At 43.3% G+C, this 17,687-nt stretch overlaps 1 protein-coding gene across 1 annotated transcript in view; it reads right to left on the bottom strand.

The window, feature by feature from the left end:
* The window catches only part of SLC4A5 (solute carrier family 4 member 5), a 96,425-nt gene that overhangs the window by 45,455 nt on the left and 33,283 nt on the right, over window positions 1-17,687 (bottom strand). The window contains exons 4-6 of the mRNA XM_089922948.1: window positions 1,919-2,079; window positions 888-1,043; window positions 87-182 (exon numbers count right to left, since the gene is read on the bottom strand). Of these exons, the coding sequence (XP_089779074.1) occupies window positions 87-182; window positions 888-1,043; window positions 1,919-2,079 (413 nt within the window). The remainder of the gene's footprint in view (window positions 1-86; window positions 183-887; window positions 1,044-1,918; window positions 2,080-17,687) is intronic.

The following is a 17,687-nucleotide window of genomic DNA, read 5'->3' as shown; positions in this document are numbered from 1 at the left end:
CTGCTATGAAAGCATGAAAATTGACTCCAGAGTGGCCACAGCCAGGACGAAGCTGCCACACAGTGGCAGAGAAAGAAGATACTCACACAGGCGGCCGTAATTCGCGCTTTGCCGCATCCTCAGGTCCTCGGTGGAGTGGTGTAGGCCGGGGCCCGCCGCGGGGCTCCGGCCTGGGCTGCGATCTGGGAGGAGGGACAGAAGAGATTTGACTTCGGCCGACTTGCTGGAGTGGCGCAGCTTCTTCCGTTAGCACAATTCACGTTTACAATCGTGACACCTAAATAAAGCTGGGCTGCAAGACATGTCTCTTCCCCTTCTAGGAAGAAAGGATGTTCTGGTTTTGGTTCTTGTTTTTCAGGATTTTTTTCAGCAAGTGAATAGCCTGAACATGATTAGAGAAAATATTTGTACCTTTGAAAGTGAAATAGATATACAATTGATTAAATAGACACCAGGTGTCGTAGATGACCCCTGGTCCCACGACCTACTGGCCATGTGATCTTAGGTACGTAACTCAGCCTCTCCGTGCCTCAGCCTCCTCGTCTGTAAACTGGGGGTGATGAGGACAATACCTAGTCATGGGGTTGTTGTGAGGATGAAGTGAGTTGATACGTGTGGAGCACTCAGCCAGTGCCTGGAACCCAGGTAAGCGCCGAGTACGTGCCCACTGTAGGCTAAACATTTTCCATTTAAAATAATTCATCTAAGGAGATTCCTCAAGTCTCTTTAGGTAGCAGCGTTATCGACTTTGTACCGATTATTGCGTTTATCTGACAGGTCCGGCAAGGCTAGTGTCTGGGCATCTCAACTCTGGGGTATCAAGAGTGGAGGGTTGCAGGTTTGAGATGCGTGCACAGAACAAGCCACCAGCGTATGGCCCAACTCACTGGTGGTGGAGGAGACTGACTTTCCAATGTCAACCAAGGAGCGGTGGATGGGCTTCTTGGTTTGGTGACGGTGTTTCCTCAGTAGGACGTAGCTGACCCTCTCTCGGAGCTCTGGCCGAAGGAGGCCGTCCTCGATTTGCTTTTCAATGACATCATCTAAGTGGGAAACAAACATGCCTTGTCCACGTGGCACCGAATGACCAGGGGTGTGGGGGTCTTCAGTTTCATCTGTTATTAGTGGGATTAAAAGTGACCTAAAGGAGGCAGGGAATGTAGAAATAGTCCCACCTTTGCCACAGAACTGAAAATTTGAACCAGTCATGAACGCTCAGCCTCCTTATGTGTAAAAGGGTGTGTGCATGTCTGTGGGAGTTGGTGTATGTATGTGCGTGTGCATGGGGGTGCATTGTGTGCCCATGTGGGTGCACATGTGCATGCTTGTGTGGGTATAGGATTCTCTGCTCTTTCTATCAATAACATTGTGGAAAATAAATGAAATTGTACACATGAAAGTACCCTAAGAAGCACAAGGTACAATGCTAAGTGGTTTTAGTCCTAACGTGAATTCTTTTTAGAAAAGTATTTTGGGCAATGTAGTTCTGGCAAAACTGAATGTGCTAAAACAAAATTCACAAGAAGTTTTAGGGATGATAAGGCAAGCCGCTCCCTCCCTTTGCCACTCTATCAAACGAGAGCTAATTTCCTAAAGATGAATGGTGATCTATTTACCCTGACAAGAAACAGGTTGCCATGGCAATAGGTGTCTCCAACCACGCGAAGAAGCCCTTCTCCCTTTTGTTACATTGCTGGATGGCATTTCAGACGCTGACCTTTCCCTCTCTACGTGTATCTGAAACTTGGAGCAACTGTGACACTGCCTTGGGGGCCTCAGACCCAAAGCCTGGTCTCTGCAGAATTAGGCAGGCATCAGAGGTGGGTGTGCCATGCAGACCAAGGGTGGGCATGAGATGGGGCAGGTGAAGGGGGACGCTGCCCTGCTTGGTGGGGGCCACAGCGGTCCTTTGCCTCACCTATGATCTGTGGTAAGGAGCCGCTGTCCAAATCCAGCAGCACCGTCCCCGTCTGCAGGCAGGTCCGGAGCTCAAAGAGGCTGTGCAGGGACAGTGTGGACACATGGGGCTTGCTCCAGCGCTCGCCTCCTTCCTCTACCTTTTCTTCAAACTTTATCCACCTGGAAAAGTAAGGATGGGGCTCAGCATGGCCTTTGCCCTCAGGAGGAGCCCAGAGCTGGGCCTCTTCAGGGGAGGGGTGTTGGCTTGTGAGTCATGCTATGCACACTGTTGGGGCATTGGTCCTAGACTCACAGGCAGAGGATCTCCTGGGGACATCCGCACTCGGTCCCCCACTCCTCCTGATGCAGTAATGCTCAGGACAATGTGGTATCAGAGAATGACTATAAACGGGCATGAAGGATACTTTTAGGGTGGTGGAAATGTTCTAAAATTGGATTTGGTGATGGTCACACAACTCCTGTACATTTACTAAAACTCATTTAATTCATACACTTAAAACAAGGGAACGTTATGGTACCCATTAATAATAGAGCCGTTAAAAAATCGTCCACTGGGCCCTAGGTACCCGTCTACTGGTCACACATGTGTTCAGTGTCTGCCTTATGGGGTGTTTGCTGGGAGCAGGAAAGTATTTCCCCACAGTTCTAGTGTAGGGCCTGAGGTTTCCATGAGTCCCACTCGTATTTTGGCTCTGAAAGTTCAAGTTAAAATCTAAACGTCATTTGAGGAAGGAAAGAAATTAAACCAAGGGTATGTAGGAGTTTGTCCTTTCTAGAAGCCTTGGAATCATAGGCTGGGGTGGAGGGGACCAAGTGGGAAGGCCTCGGGCAGGCTGGCAGAGGTAGCACTGGCCTGTACCTCCCCCGCAGAGGGCAGCACCGCACAGCCTGGAGAGCCGCTGGGAAGCAAAATCTGGCTGGAGACCTGCTGGCTCAGCTTTATTAGATGTCGACCTCAAGTTAGTGAGTAGCGTCAAGCTATGCCAATCAAAATCCCAGGGGAGTATTTTTGGACTGTGACTATCTAATTCTAAAGTTCCTCTGAAAAAGTAAATGTCTGAGAGTGGTTCGGGAAAGTCTAAAAAAAGAAGAATGGGGAGGGGACATGCTTTTAGCAGATATAAAAACTTACTGAAAACCTTAATTAAAGCATTGTAATTCCAGTCCAGATATAGACAAAGGGATCAGTAAAACAACAGTCTGGAAACAGACCTGAGCCCCCACGGGAATTTGGGTTTTGATGGAGGAGCCGTTTAAAAGATGACCAACCTAAATATAAAAAAGTCCCTACTTCTTACCAAGCACTACTAAATTCTATGTGGATTAAAGGCTAGACATAAAAATAAATCTATAATGGAATATTGTTGAGCCTTAAAATAAAGGAAATTTTGACGCATGCTACAGCATGAGTAAAACTTGAAGACATTATGCTAAGTGAAATAAGTCAGTCACAAAAGGACAAATACTGTAAGATTCCACTTCTATGAGGGACCTAGAGTAGTCAAATTCATAGAGACAGAAAGTAAAATGGTGGTTACCAGGGGCTGAGGGGAGAGAGGCAGGGAACTTACTGTTTAAGTGGTACAGAGTTTCAGTTTTGTGAGATGAAGGAGTTCAGGAGATGGATGGTAGCGATGGTTACACAACAATGTGAATGTACTTAATGCTATTGAACTGTACACTTAAAGATGGTTAAAATGGTAAAGTTTATGTTATATGTATTTTACCACAATTAAAATAAATAAATAACCATGTTAAAATCTATAAATATAAATATACTAGAAGAGAATATAGGAGAATGTTGTGGTTGTGGAGAAAGACTTCTTAAGCAAGATGGAAAACCATAAAGGGAAAATAAATGGGCACATTTTGTTACATAAAAATAAACTAAAACCTCTGTGTAACACAATAAGACATAAATGAGATTCACATAAATGCAACGTACTCAGAAAATATTTGCAACAAACAGGGCATCAAAGGATTTTTTTTTTTTTTTTGGCTGCACCAGACGGCATGTGGGATCTTAGTTCCCTGACCAGGGATCAAACCTGCACCCCCCTGCTTTGGAAGCGCGGAGTCTTAACCACTGGACCACCAGGGAAGTCCACAAAGCTTCTTCACATCAATAAGAAAAACTCAAATTACCCAACTGAAAAGTGAACAATTCTGAAAAGAAATAATGGCCAATAAATGTATGAAAAGATGTTCAACTTTACTAGTAATCAAGAACATTTAAATTGTTGCAAATGAAACAACATCCTTCACTTTTCATATTGGCAAAAATTTAAAAGATTGACAACTTCCTGTGTTGGTGGAAACATGGGGGGTGGGCACTCAAACTGTATGTATGAATATAGTATGTGTGTGTGTGTGTGTGTGTGTATGTATATATATATATATATATATATAGTGTAGCCACGTAGCCTTCTTGGGGTGGGGAACTGGGGAGTCTCTTTTGTCGTTTGACTGAGCAGTTCTATTTCTAGGAAATTATCACAGGAGTATCATTGCACATCTACACACAGTAATATGTATACCAGGAGATGCTTACTGCAGCTTTGTCCAGTAGGGTGAATAACTGGAAACCACCAGTTTTCAGTAAAGACATGGTTACGTCAATTCCATACATCCATGCTGAAGAATAACACTCAGAGATAAAAAGCACAAGGGTGAACTATGCATCCCATTCTATAAAAAAAGAAAAACACACATGTGTGTTTGTGTGTTTACACATGTGTCTGAACATGCCCAGCAGCAGTTTTGAAAGGATGCCTGTCAGGTGGTTAAATGGTTACTTCTGAAGAGAAGTGTGGGGTTGTTGGTGGGGGGAGGATTTAAGAGACTTTCAATCTATTGGGGTTAATTAGTGTAGTAAGAGTGCAACCTGTGGAGCAAGACAACCAAGTTTTATTTTTTATTTATCTTTGGCTGCGTTGGGTCTTCATTGCTGCGTGTGGGCTTTCTCTAGTGGCAGTGAGCAGGGGCTACTCTTCATTGCAGGGCGCAGGCTTCTCATTGCAGTGGCTTCTCTCATTGCGGAGCACGGGCTCTAGGCACGTGGGCTTCCGTAGCTGTGGCATGTGGGCTCAGTAGTTGTGGCTTGTGGGCTCTAGAGCACAGGCTCAGTGGTTGTGGCGCACGGGCTTAGTTGCTCCACGGCATGTGGGATCTTCCCGGATCAGGGCTCGAACCCGTGTCCCGTGCCTTGAAAGGCGGATTCCTAACCACTGCGCCACAAGGGAAATCCCGACAACCAGGTTTTGAATTCCAGCTTCACGTTTACTAGCTACGGACTTTGGACAAGTTACTCAATCTCTCACCACCTTTGTCTTCGTTAGGAATACTAACAGTTTATAGCAATTAGAGAAGTGCCTGGCACGTAATGCACACTCTGTTAGTGTTAGCTATTAATGTGAAAATAAATAATGTTGCTTTTTTAAGTTTAGAAACAATAAGGAAATAAGAAAGTAAAGACATTCAAAGCTCTCCCAACCAGAAGACGCCATGGTTGATATTCTGATGACCTTCATATTAGATCTCTGTGTGCATGAACTCACACGTGCATGCATGCACACACACACTTTTACATTAATGACACCATAAGGGCGTGGTATCTAATGGATATCCTTTCATGTCTATAAATGTCTAAAAATATTCATATCATTTTAAAGGCTCTTTAGCATTCCATTGTATGAGTAGACCATAATTTATGTGAATAAACCTCATTTGGTCAACATTTAGATTATTTCTAATTATTCTTTATTATAAACAAGGCTGGTTTGAATTTCCTTGACCCCTGTTCAATAATTTCCTTACAATAAACTCTCAGGAGTGGAACTGCTGTGTCTGCACATTTTTACGTGTATGACATACATTGTCAAACTGCTCTCCAGAAAGCTGTGCCAATTCATACTTCCACCAATGTACAGGAGACCTCACATTTCTTTGAAGTCTCTCAAACTCTAGTATTGCCATTCCTTTTCACTTTTGTGCATTTGGTAATTGAAAAATTATATCATATTTGCATTCTTTTGACTGCATGTGAGGTTGAACATCTTTTCCTTTGTCAGATTTCTTCTTTACACAATTGTGTGAGCATTTTGCAGTATCAGTGTTTAATATCCTGATTCAATACATTTATTTGAGACCAGTTAACTTGGAGCCTGGTGGGGCCTTGGGGCTTGGATGGACACAGGATGGGGAGGTTCTTTTTCTAAATATATACGTTTGTTTTGTTTTGTTTTTTTGCGGTACGCGGACCTCTCACTGTTGTGGCCTCTCCCGTTGCGGAGCACAGGCTCCGGACGCGCAGGCTCAGCGGCCATGGCTCACGGGCCCAGCCACTCCGCGGCATGTGGGATCTTCCTGGACCGGGGCACGAACCCGTGTCCCCTGCATCGGCAGGCGGACTCTCAACCACTGCACCACCAGGGAAGCCCCTATACATGTTTATTGACTAGCATTATTATGGACCTATTATTACAGGTAAATGATTCTTTTTTAAAAAAATATTTATGTACGTATGTATGTATGTATTTGGCTGTGCCGGGTCTTAGTTGCAGCACACGGGATCTTTAGTTGAGGCATGAGGGATCTTTAGCTGTGGCATGCGGGATCTTTTTAGTTGCAGCATGCAGGCTCTTAGTTGTGGCACGTGGAATCTAGTTCCCTGACCAGGGATCGAACCCAGACCCCATGCATTGGGAGCACAGACTCTTAACCACTGGACCACGAGGGAAGTCCTTAAATGATTCTTTTTTAATTGAAGTATAGTTGATTTACAAAGTTGTGTTAGTTTCTGGTGTGCAGCAAAGGAATTCAGTTATATATATATAAACTTTTTCATATTCTTTTCCATTATGGTTTCTTAAGGGATATTGAATATAGTTCCCTGTGCTACACAATAGGCCCCTGTTGTTTATCCATTCTATATATGAGTTTGCATTTGCTAGTCCCAAACTCTGAAGGATGGGGAGGTTTGATTAGAGGAGGCCTGGGAGGTGAAGACATGGCACTGGAGCAGAGACCGCTCAGACACTTGCCTCAGAGACTCACCAAGGTGTAGTGGACATTTTTAATGGGGAAATATGTTTGGGAGAACATTATTTAAATTATGGTAGATCCAAGTCTGTATAATATCAATACAAAGTTTTTCTAAAACTTGTATCAACATAATGGTTTGCAAGGAAGAAATCAAAGGACAGGTCCAAATGTTTTGGTCAGGAGATGCTCACTCTTCTCCGTGAGAGCCCTTCTCCTATTTAATCACTCAAATTGCCCCCTTTTACCTCAAAAATACGCGAGATAAACCACACCGTCTCCTGGCCACTGAGGACGCTTTTGCTACTCTACAGCCTTACCCCATCCACCCAAAGGTATGATGTGTCCCAGTAAGTGGGGCCACTTGGGTTGATTGCTTTCTACACTGTCTCATAAACATCCTGGGTGGACATTCGGGCAGTTCTCTCCCACGCATCCATCCTTCAGCTTCCTGCGTATACAAATGCAGCTCCATCTGGGAAGGTGAGTCGAAACCCTTCGAAACATCCTTTTAGTAACGCTGGATAGCAAGAACAATCGGTCCTCTTCATTTCCCAGGACTTCAACTATTTGTACTGTGTTACAGGTACCCATAAAACATTAGCTCTATACACAGACAAGGTCTCAACCAACCTGAGCACAGTTTGCAGAAAAGCAAAGTTACCAGTGTCCAGGTTCAGGGCAATGCCAAAACTAGACTCCTGCTACCACCATCTCTTGAGAACTTGATTTTTAAAAAGTCCATGATACTCAACAACTTCACTAGGGATACCTCTTCAGTTGTCCTTGCAACTATTTTGGGAATCCAGATATTGAAACAGTAAACCCAAGGCCTGAATTTAATTTTGTGTATTTTATGGCTACAGCTAGAAATTAAGCTCACTTTTCACCTTGAGTAGAACATAGAAACGTGGAGGACCCAAAGTCTGCAGCTGTGGTTTTCAACTTTGACTGTCTGCTAGAATTGCCTGAGGAAATTTGTAAAAATACTGATGCCTGGATGGTCATGCCACCAGGAGGGTGGCCTGCCCATGGAAGTTCCCAGGTTATTTTTGCCCTGAGGGTTGATGAGACTCTGCCCTGTAGTCATATACAGCCATGTGGCTCAGGAATAGTTGGACTTGTCTGGGGTTCCAACACAGGCAAATGCTCTGGGCACATAGGTCCCATTCTTTTTGTATAAGAGGGGGCATGGCCTCTTTCCCTTAGAATGGCTCCAAGAACACCAGTTGAAAAGGTGGAGTGGATCTCTGAAGCCTCCTTCCTAGCATGGCCATTCTATGCTTTCATTTCTCTGATTTTTTGAGTACATACCTCTACACCAGCATGTCTCAAACTTTAATGTGCATACAAGTCACTTGGGGATCTTGTTAAAATGCAGGTTCTAATTCAGCAGGTCTGGAATGGCGCCCAAGATACTGCATTTCTTTTCTTTTCTTTTTTCTTTTTTCTGGCTGTGTTGGGTCTTCATTGCTGTGTGCGGGCTTTCTCTAGTTGTGGTGAGTGGGGGCTACCCTTCATTGCGGTGCGTGGGCTTCTCATTGCCGTGGCTTCTCTTGTTGTGGAGCACAGGCTCTAGGCATGCGGGCTCCAGTAGTTGCAGCACGCGGGCTTAGTAGTTGCAGCAGGTGGGTCCTAGAGCGTGAGGGCTTCAGTAGCTGCAGCAAATGGCCTCAGTAGTTGAGACGTGTGGGCTCTAAGGCATGCGGACTTCAGTAGTAGTGGCACACGGGCTTAGTTGCTCTGTGGTACGTGGGATCTTCCCAGACCAGGAATTGAACCCATGTCTCCCTGCACTGGCAAGTGGATTCTTAACCACTATGCCACCAGGGAAGTCCCTGCATTTCTTTTTCTAAAATTTTTTACTGAAGTATAGTTGATTTACAATGTTGTGTCAGTTTCAGGTGTATAGCAAAGTGATTCAGTTATATATATTCTTTTTTTAGATTATATTCCATTATAGGTTATTACAAGATATTGAATATGGTTCCCTGTGTTATATAGCAGGTCCTTGGTGTTTATCTATTTTATATATGCTAGTGTGTATCTGTTAATCCCAAACTTCTAATTTATCCCTCCCCCACCCCCTTTCCCCTTTGGTAACCATAACCCCTTTGTTTTCTATGACTGTGAGTCTGTTTCTGTTTTGTAAATTAGTTCATTTGTATCGTTTTTTTAAGATTCCACATATAAAGTGATATCATATGACATTTGTCTTTGTCTGACTTTATTCACTTAGTATGATAATCTCTAGGTCCATCCATGTTGCTGCAAATGGCATTGTTTCATTCTTTTTTATGGCTGAGTAATATTCCACACTTGAAGAACCCCTATCCTAGGATGATGATTCTTAAACTTGGGTGCATATAAAAATACTTCAGATACTTCTAAAATTTTTTTTTTTTTTTTTTTGCGGTCCGCAGGCCTCTCACGCCGTGGCCTCTCCCACCGCGGAGCACAGGCTCCGGATGCGCAGGCTCAGCGGCCATGGCTCACGGGCCCAGCCACTCCGCGGCATGTGGGATCCTCCCAGACCGGGGCACGAACCCATGTCCCCTGCATCGGCAGGCGGACTCCCAACCACTGCGCCACCAGGGAAGCCCAGATACTTCTAAAATCTTGATGTTTAGGTCGTATCCTAGACAAATTTGCATCAGAATATCTGGGTGGGATCCAGGCAACTCTGCTACAGATTGTTCTAAGTAAAGTTCCTGACTTCTGGGGCTCAGAGGCTAAAATGACAATTAATTTGTAGTCAATCATGTTTCCTAATTGTTTTGGTATATACCTGTCCCGCCAAACAGACATCAAGCTTCCTGAGGACAGGGACCTTGTTTCCTCTCTGGTGTCCCTTCTGATCTCCCGCCCAGAGTAGTGCTCATCAAATGTTTGCTGCGTCCTGCTTGAGGGTAGTGAGGCCTCAGTGATTACTTTGGGTAATCACTATGAGAATCACTATGAGAAAATGACTGGGAAAAAGAGAGCGCAACAATTGTGGGTCTAAATGTGTTTTAAAATACTCAGAATGATCTAAGCAATGATCATCGGAGTCTAGTAACGTCACAAATATACACACAAAGACCAGCTGGGCAGGAGCTGCATTTTGATGGAAGCAGAGGTCACCACCTACGAAATAGTCTTGTGGAAAAGCCAGACAGGAATCAAATGAGTCTGGACCCAACTACCACTTTACAGGAAAGACAGGGGCAGAGGAAGATGTTAAACACCACCACAGGGATGCAGTCAACAAAATCCAGTATGTGGAAAACCATGTAAGACAAACAATGCAATTTCTTTAGCAATAATGGCAACTGCAAGGGAAAAATAAAGGAGGAGGAACATGTAGATTAAAAATGATGTAGGAGGGCTTTCCTGGTGGCGCAGTGGTTGAGAGTCCGCCTGCCGATGCAGGGGACACGGGTTTGTGCCCCGGTCTGGGAAGATCCCACGTGCCGCGGAGTGGCTGGGCCCGTGAGCCATGGCCGCTGAGCCTGCGCGTCCGGAGCCTGTGCTCCGCAACGGGAGAGGCCACAACAGTGAGAGGCCTGTGTACTGAAAAAAAAAAAAAAAGATGTAGGAGACATATCTCCCAAGTGCAATGTGTGGACCAGTCACATTAAAAAGTATATGAGGTGATCTGGGAAATAAATATGAATACTGCATGGATAATTCAATGAAAATAAAGAATTACTGTCATTTTTTTCCAGATGTGACAGTAATATTGTGGTTGTGTTAAAAAGAAAGGCCTTTGAGACCAAGAAGGGCCCTGTAGGATTCCTGGGCACAGAGGCCTTTCGGTGTCCCCCGTTTCTTGTTTGTAGGGAATAGGTTTCAGCCTCCGTGATCTTCCCTGCATTCCAAAGGGCAGGTTCAAACAGTTGCTAATCAGGGAAGAGAGAGGATGCAGAGACAAGGGAGGAGCAGTCAAGAAACAATAGTGCAGCCTTGGGGTAGAGTCCTAGTTCCACCTCAAGGGATACACATAACAATATCTTTGAGCTCTTCTGCAGAACTCTTCATTCCAGAGAGAAGGTCACAGTTTGATAACCTCTAGATCCACAGAAGCTAACTGGGAGACCACCTGAGGCCAGATTAAAGGAATGCAGGCCTGCACACACCCTGATCCTCACCAGTAACCCCACCCTTGAACCATTGCTGTAAAACTCCTCACCAAATTCCCCTGGGTTGGGACACAGTTTTGAGAGCATGAGCCCCCTGGGTCCCCCTTTGTCTGGCAAAGTAACAAAGCTTTTTTTTTCTTTTCTACTTCACCCAAAACTCTGTCTCTGAGATTCAATTTGGCACCAGTGCACAGAGGCCAAGGTTTCAGCACCACCTTTACCCCAAAGAATTGAAAACAGTGTCTTGAAGATATATTTGTACAACGATGTTCCCAGCAGTATTATTCACAGTAACTAAAATGTGGAAGCAACCCCGCTGTCCACCAGTGGATGAATGGATAAGCAAAATGTGGTGCCTCTGTAGTCATACAGAGGAATATTATTGAGCCTTAAAAAAGAATGGAAATTCTTATATATCCTACAACATGGATGAAACTTGAGGACATTATGCAATAAACAAGTCATGAAAAGACAAATACTATATGATTCCACTTAACATGAGGCATTTAGATTAGCTAAAAATCATAGAGACAGAAAGTAGAACGGTGGTATCTGGGGCTGGGGGGAAGGGAATGGAGAGTTATTGTTTAACGGGTACTGAGTTTCTGTTTTATAAGATGAGAAGAACTATGGAGATGGATGGTGGTGATGGCTGCACACCATTATGAATGTATTAAATACCACTAAACTATATACTTAAAGGCAGTTAAGATGGTAAATTTTATATTTAAGTATATTTTACCACAATTAAAAAATGGGGGAAAAAAGAAAGAAGGCTTATCTTATAGAGTCACCTACTGAAATATTTACAGATGGATTGATATGGGGTGTGGGATTTGTGTCAGCATGAACCAGTGTATGTGTCTGGGGTAGTGGGTAGAAATAGAGGCACAAAATTGGCCATGAGTTAGCTGGTAACCATTGAAGCTGGGTGATGGTTATGTTGAGGGAAGTCATTCTACTACATACCACTTTTGTATAAATTTGTATACAAATTTATATACAATTTTTGTATAAATTTCCATAATATAACATTTAACCACTTTTCAGGATGAATAAAGGAATGGGCTCTTTAAAAAGCTTCTGGCCAAAGCCAGGCTTAAAAACTTTTGGAAGCCTGATAAAGTGGCTAATGGGTAATCCCAAGCAACTCATTGCAAAGTGAGCTTTATACCACAGTTGGCTTCAAAAGTGGGGAATTAGAGTTGGAGAAGCAGGTCAAATGGAAAGAAAATCTCTGGACTGGAAAAGAACTCTCAGGGATTTTGTCCAGACCAGGGGCAGATGCCAAGTGTCCCTCCCAACTGGGATGGAGCTGAATGGAAGCTCGAAGAGTCACATGTCACAGGAAGCAGTTCTCAGTCACGCAAAGGGTGTCCAGAACTGAGGCCTTTTCTGTGACTAGTAACTTGGTCACTATATGATTAGAGCAAGCTGCTTTTCAGTTAATGCCAAGAGTGGTCGAAATCATCATCGGGCAAGTTACTAGGCACCACCAAACCACTAGATGGGAGGGTCTCCTTTTAGGATCTGGAAAGGGCTGAAAACTGAGAGACCTGAACTTTAGTTCCATCCTCAGATGGAAATAAATTATAACCCCCACTGACCCTGCCCTGGCTAGCAAGTATATCAGTGGCTCTCACCTTAGCTGCAAGGATCATCTGGGAACTTTCAACAAATTCAAACATCCAGGCTGACTCCACACTGACATCAGAATCTAGGGGCCTGGCGGAGGAGCTTCAAGATGGCGGAAGAGTAAGACGTGGAGATCACCTTCCTCCCCACAAATACATCAGAAATACATCTACATGTGGAACAACTCCTACAGAACACCTACTGAACGCTGGCAGAAGACCTCAGACCTCCCAAAAGGCAAGAAACTCCCCACGTACCTGGGTAGGGTAAAAGAAAAAACAGAGACAAAAGAATAGGGACGGCAGCTGCAGCTTGGGGAGGGAGCTGTGAAGGAGGAAATGTTTCCACACGCCAGAAGCCCCTTCGCGGGCGGAGACTGCGGGTGGCGGAGGGGGAAAGCTTCGGAGCCGCAGAGGAGAGCGCAGCCACAGGGGTGTGGAGGGCAAAGCGAAGAGATTCCCGCACAGAGGATCGGTGCCGACCAGCACTCACCAGCCCGAGAGGTTTGTCTGCTCACCCGCCGGGGCGGGCGAGGCTGGGAGCTGAGGCTTGGGCTTCGGTCCGATCCCAGGGAGAGGACTGGGGTTGGCGGCGTGAACACAGCCCGAAGGGGGCTAGTGCGCCACAGCTAGCCGGGTGGGGGTCCGGAAAAATGTCTGGAGCTGCCGAAGAGGCAAGAGACTTTTTCTTCCCTCTTTGTTTCCTGCTGCGCGAGGAGAGCCCCGCATCCTTACCCCTCCCTACCCCCGGCCTCAGTGAGCCAGAGCCCCCGAATCAGCGGCTCCTTTAACCCCGTCCTGTCTGAGCGAAGAACAGATGCCCTCAGGCGACCTACATGGAGAGGCGTGTCCAAATGCAAAGCTGAACCCTGGAAGCTGTGCGAACAACGAAGAAAAAGGGAAATTTCTCCCAGCAGCCTCAGGAGCAGCGGATTAAATCTCCACAATCAACTTGATGTACCCTGCATCTGTGGAATACCTGAACAGACCACGAATCATCCCAAATTGAGGAGGTGGACTTTGGGAGCAACGATATATATATATTTCCCCTTTTTCTCTTTTTGTGAGTGTGTATGTGTATGCTTCTGTGTGTGATTTTGTCTGTATAGCTTTGCTTTTACCATTTGTCCTAGGGTTCTGTCTGTCCGTATTTCTTTTTATTATTATTACTTAAAAATTTTTTTTCTTAATAAGTATTTTTTATTTTACTAACTTTATTTTACTTTATCTTCTTTCTTTCTTTCTTTCTTTTTTCCCCCCTTTTATTCTGAGCCATGTGGAGGACAGGCTCTTGGTGCTCCAGCCAGGCATCAGGGCTGTGCCACTGAGGTGGGAGAGCCAAGTTCAGGACACTGGTCCACAAGAGGCCGCCCAGCTCCAGGTAATATCAAACGGTGAAAATCTGCCAGAGATCTCCATCTCAACACCAACACCCAGCTCCACTCAACGACCAGCAAGCTACAGTGCAGGACACCCTATGCCAAACAACTAGCAAGACAGGAACACAACCCCATCCATTACCACAGAGGCTGCCTAAAATTATAATAAGGCTGCAGACACCCCAAAACACACCACCAGATATGGACCTGCCCACCAGAAAGACAAGATCCAGCCTCATTTACCAGAACACAGGCACTAGTCCCCTCCACCAGGAAGCCTACACAACCCACTGAACCAACCTTAGCCACTGGGGACAGACACCAAAAACAACGGAAACTACAAACCTGCAGCCTGCGAAAAGGAGACCCCAAACAAAGTAAGTTAAGCAAAATGAGAAGACAGAGAAACACACAGCAGATGAAGGAGCAAGGCAAAAACCCACCAGACCGAACAAATGAAGAGGAAATAGGCAGTCTACCTGAAAAAGAATTCAGAATAATGATAGTAAAGGTGATCCAAAATCTTGGAAATAGAATAGACAAAATGCAAGAAACATTTAACAAGGACCTAGAAGAACTAAAGAGCAAACAAAAAGAGATGAACAAGACAATAAATGAAATTAAAAATTCTCTAGAAGGGATCAATAGCAGAATAACTGAGGCAGAAGAACGGATAAGTGACCTGGAAGGTAAAAGAGTGGAAATAACTACTGCAGAGAAGAATAAAGAAAAAAGAATGAAAAGAATTGAGGACAGTCTCAGAGACCTCTGGAACAAGATTAAATGCACCAACATTCGAATTATAGGTGTCCCAGAAGAAGAAGAGAAAAAGAAAGGGACTGAGAAATATTTGAAGAGATTATAGTTGAAAACTTCCCTAATATAGGAAAGGAAATAGTTAATCAAGTCCAGGAAGCACAGAGAGTCCCATACAGGATAAATCCAAGGAGAAATACGCCAAGACACATATTAATCAAACTGTCAAAAATTAAATACAAAGAGCAAATATTAAAAACAGCATGGGAAAAACAACAAGTAACACATAAAGGAATCCCCATAAGGTTAACAGCTGATCCTTCAGCAGAAACTCTGCAAGCCAGAAGGGAGTGGCAGGACATGTTTAAAGTGATGAAAGAGAAAAACCTACAAACAAGATTACTCTACTGAGCAAGGATCTCATTCAGATTTGAGGGAGAAATTAAAAGCTTTACAGAGAAGCAAAAGCTAAGAGAATTCAGCACCACCAAACCAGCTTTACAACAAATGCTAAAGTAACTTCTCTAGGCAGGAAACACAAGAGAAGGAAAAGGCCTACAATAATCAACCCAAAGCAATTAAGAAAATGGGAATAGGAACATACATATCAATAATTACCTTAAATGTAAATAGATTAAATGCTCCAACCAAAAGACATAGACTGGCTGAATGGATACAAAAACAAGACCCATATACATGCTGTCTACAAGAGACCACTTCAGACCTAGGGACACATACAGACTGAAAGTGAGGGGATGGAAAAAGATATTCCATGCAAATGGAAATCAAAAGAAAGCTGGAGTAGCAATTCTCATATCAGACAAAATAGACTTTAAAACAAAGACTATTACAAGAGACAAAGAAGGACACTACATAATGATCAAGGGATTGATCCAAGAAGAAGATATAACAATTGTAAATATTTATGCACCCAACAGAGGAGCACCTCAATACATAAGGCAAATACTAACAGCCATAAAAGGGGAAATCGACAGTAACACAATCATAGTAGGGGACTTTAACACTCCACTTTCGCCAATGGACAGATCATCCAAAATGAAAATAAATAAGGAAACACAAGCTTTAAATGATACATTAAACAAGATGGACTTAATTGATATTTATAGGACATTCCATCGAAGAACACACATTCTTCTCAAGTGCTCATGGAACATTCTCCAGGATAGATCATATCTTGGGTCACAAATCAAGCCTTGCTAAATTTAAGAAAATTGAAATCGTATCAAGTATCTTTTCCGGCCACAATGGTATGAGACTAGATATCAATTACAGGAAAAGATCTGTAAGAAATACAAACATATGGAGGCTAAACAATACACTATTTAATAACCAAGAGATCACTGAAGAAATCAAAGAGGAAATCAAAAAATACCTAGAGACAAATGACAATGAAAACACAACCCAAAACCTATGGGATGCAGCAAAAGCAGTTCTAAGAGGGAAGTTTATAGCTATACAAGACTACCTTAAGAAACAAGAAACATCTCAAATAAACAACCTAACCTCACACCTAAAGCAATTAGAGAAAGAAGACCAAAAATCCCCAAATTTAGCAGAAGGAAAGAAATCATAAAGATCAGATGAGAAATAAATGAAAAAGAAATGAAGGAAAGGATAGCAAAGATCAATAAAACTAAAAGCTGCTTCTTTGAGGAGATAAACAAAATTGATAAACCATTAGCCAGACTCATCAAGAAAAAAAAGGGGAAGACTCAAATCAATAGGATTAGAAATGAAAAAGGAGAAGTAACAACTGACACTGCAGAAATACAAAAGATCATGAGAGATTACCAGAAGCAACTATATGCCAATACAATGGACAGCCTGGAAGAAATGGACAAATTCTTAGAAAAGCACAACCTGCCAAGACTGAATTAGGAAGAAATAGAAAATATGAACTGACCAATCACAAGCACTGAAATTGAAATTGTGATTAAAAATCTTCTAACAAACAAAAGCCCAGGACCAGATGGCTTCACAGGCAAATTCTATCAAACATTTAGAGAATAGCTAACACCTATCCTTCTCAAACTCTTCCAAAATATAGCAGAGGCAGGAACACTCCCAAACTCATCCTACGAGGCCACCATCACCTTGATACCAAAACCAGACAAGGATGTCACAAGGAAAGAAAACTACAGGCCAATATCACTGATGAACATAGATGCAAAAATCCTCAACAAAATACTAGCAAACAGAATTCAACAGCACATTAAAAAGATCATACACCATGATCAAGTGGGGTTTATTCCAGGAATGCAAGGATTCTTGAATATATGCAAATCAATCAATGTGATAAACCATATTAACAAATTGAAGGAGAAAAGCCATATGATCATCTCAATAGATGCAGAGAAAGCTTTTGACAAAATTCAACACCAATTTATGATAAAAACCCTGCAGAAAGTAGGCATAGAGGGAACTTTCCTCAACATAATAAAGGCCATATAGGACAAACCCACAGCCAACATCATCCTCAATGATGAAAAACTGAAAGCATTTCCACTAAGATCAGGAACAAGACAAGGTTGCCCACTCTCACCACTATTATTCAACATAGTTTTGGAAGTTTTAGCCACAGCAATCAGAGAAGAAAAAGAAATAAAAGGAATCCAAATCGGAAAAGAAATAAAGCTGTCACTGTTTGCAGATGACATGATACTATACATAGAGAATCCTAAAGATGCTACCAGAAAACTACTAGAGCTAATCAATGAATTTGGTAAAGTAGCAGGATACAAACTTAATGCACAGAAATCTCTGGCATTCCTATACACTAACGATGAAAAATCTGAAAGTGAAATCAAGAAAACACT

The sequence above is a fragment of the Delphinapterus leucas genome, chromosome 13 (assembly GCF_059928025.1).
Source record: "Delphinapterus leucas isolate spDelLeu-1000000601 "Yukka" chromosome 13, BTC_Dleu_Yukka2, whole genome shotgun sequence".
NCBI lineage: Eukaryota > Metazoa > Chordata > Mammalia > Artiodactyla > Monodontidae > Delphinapterus > Delphinapterus leucas.
Note: the sequence above shows the minus strand (reverse complement) of the source record. Positions and strands in the feature narration are given on the sequence as shown.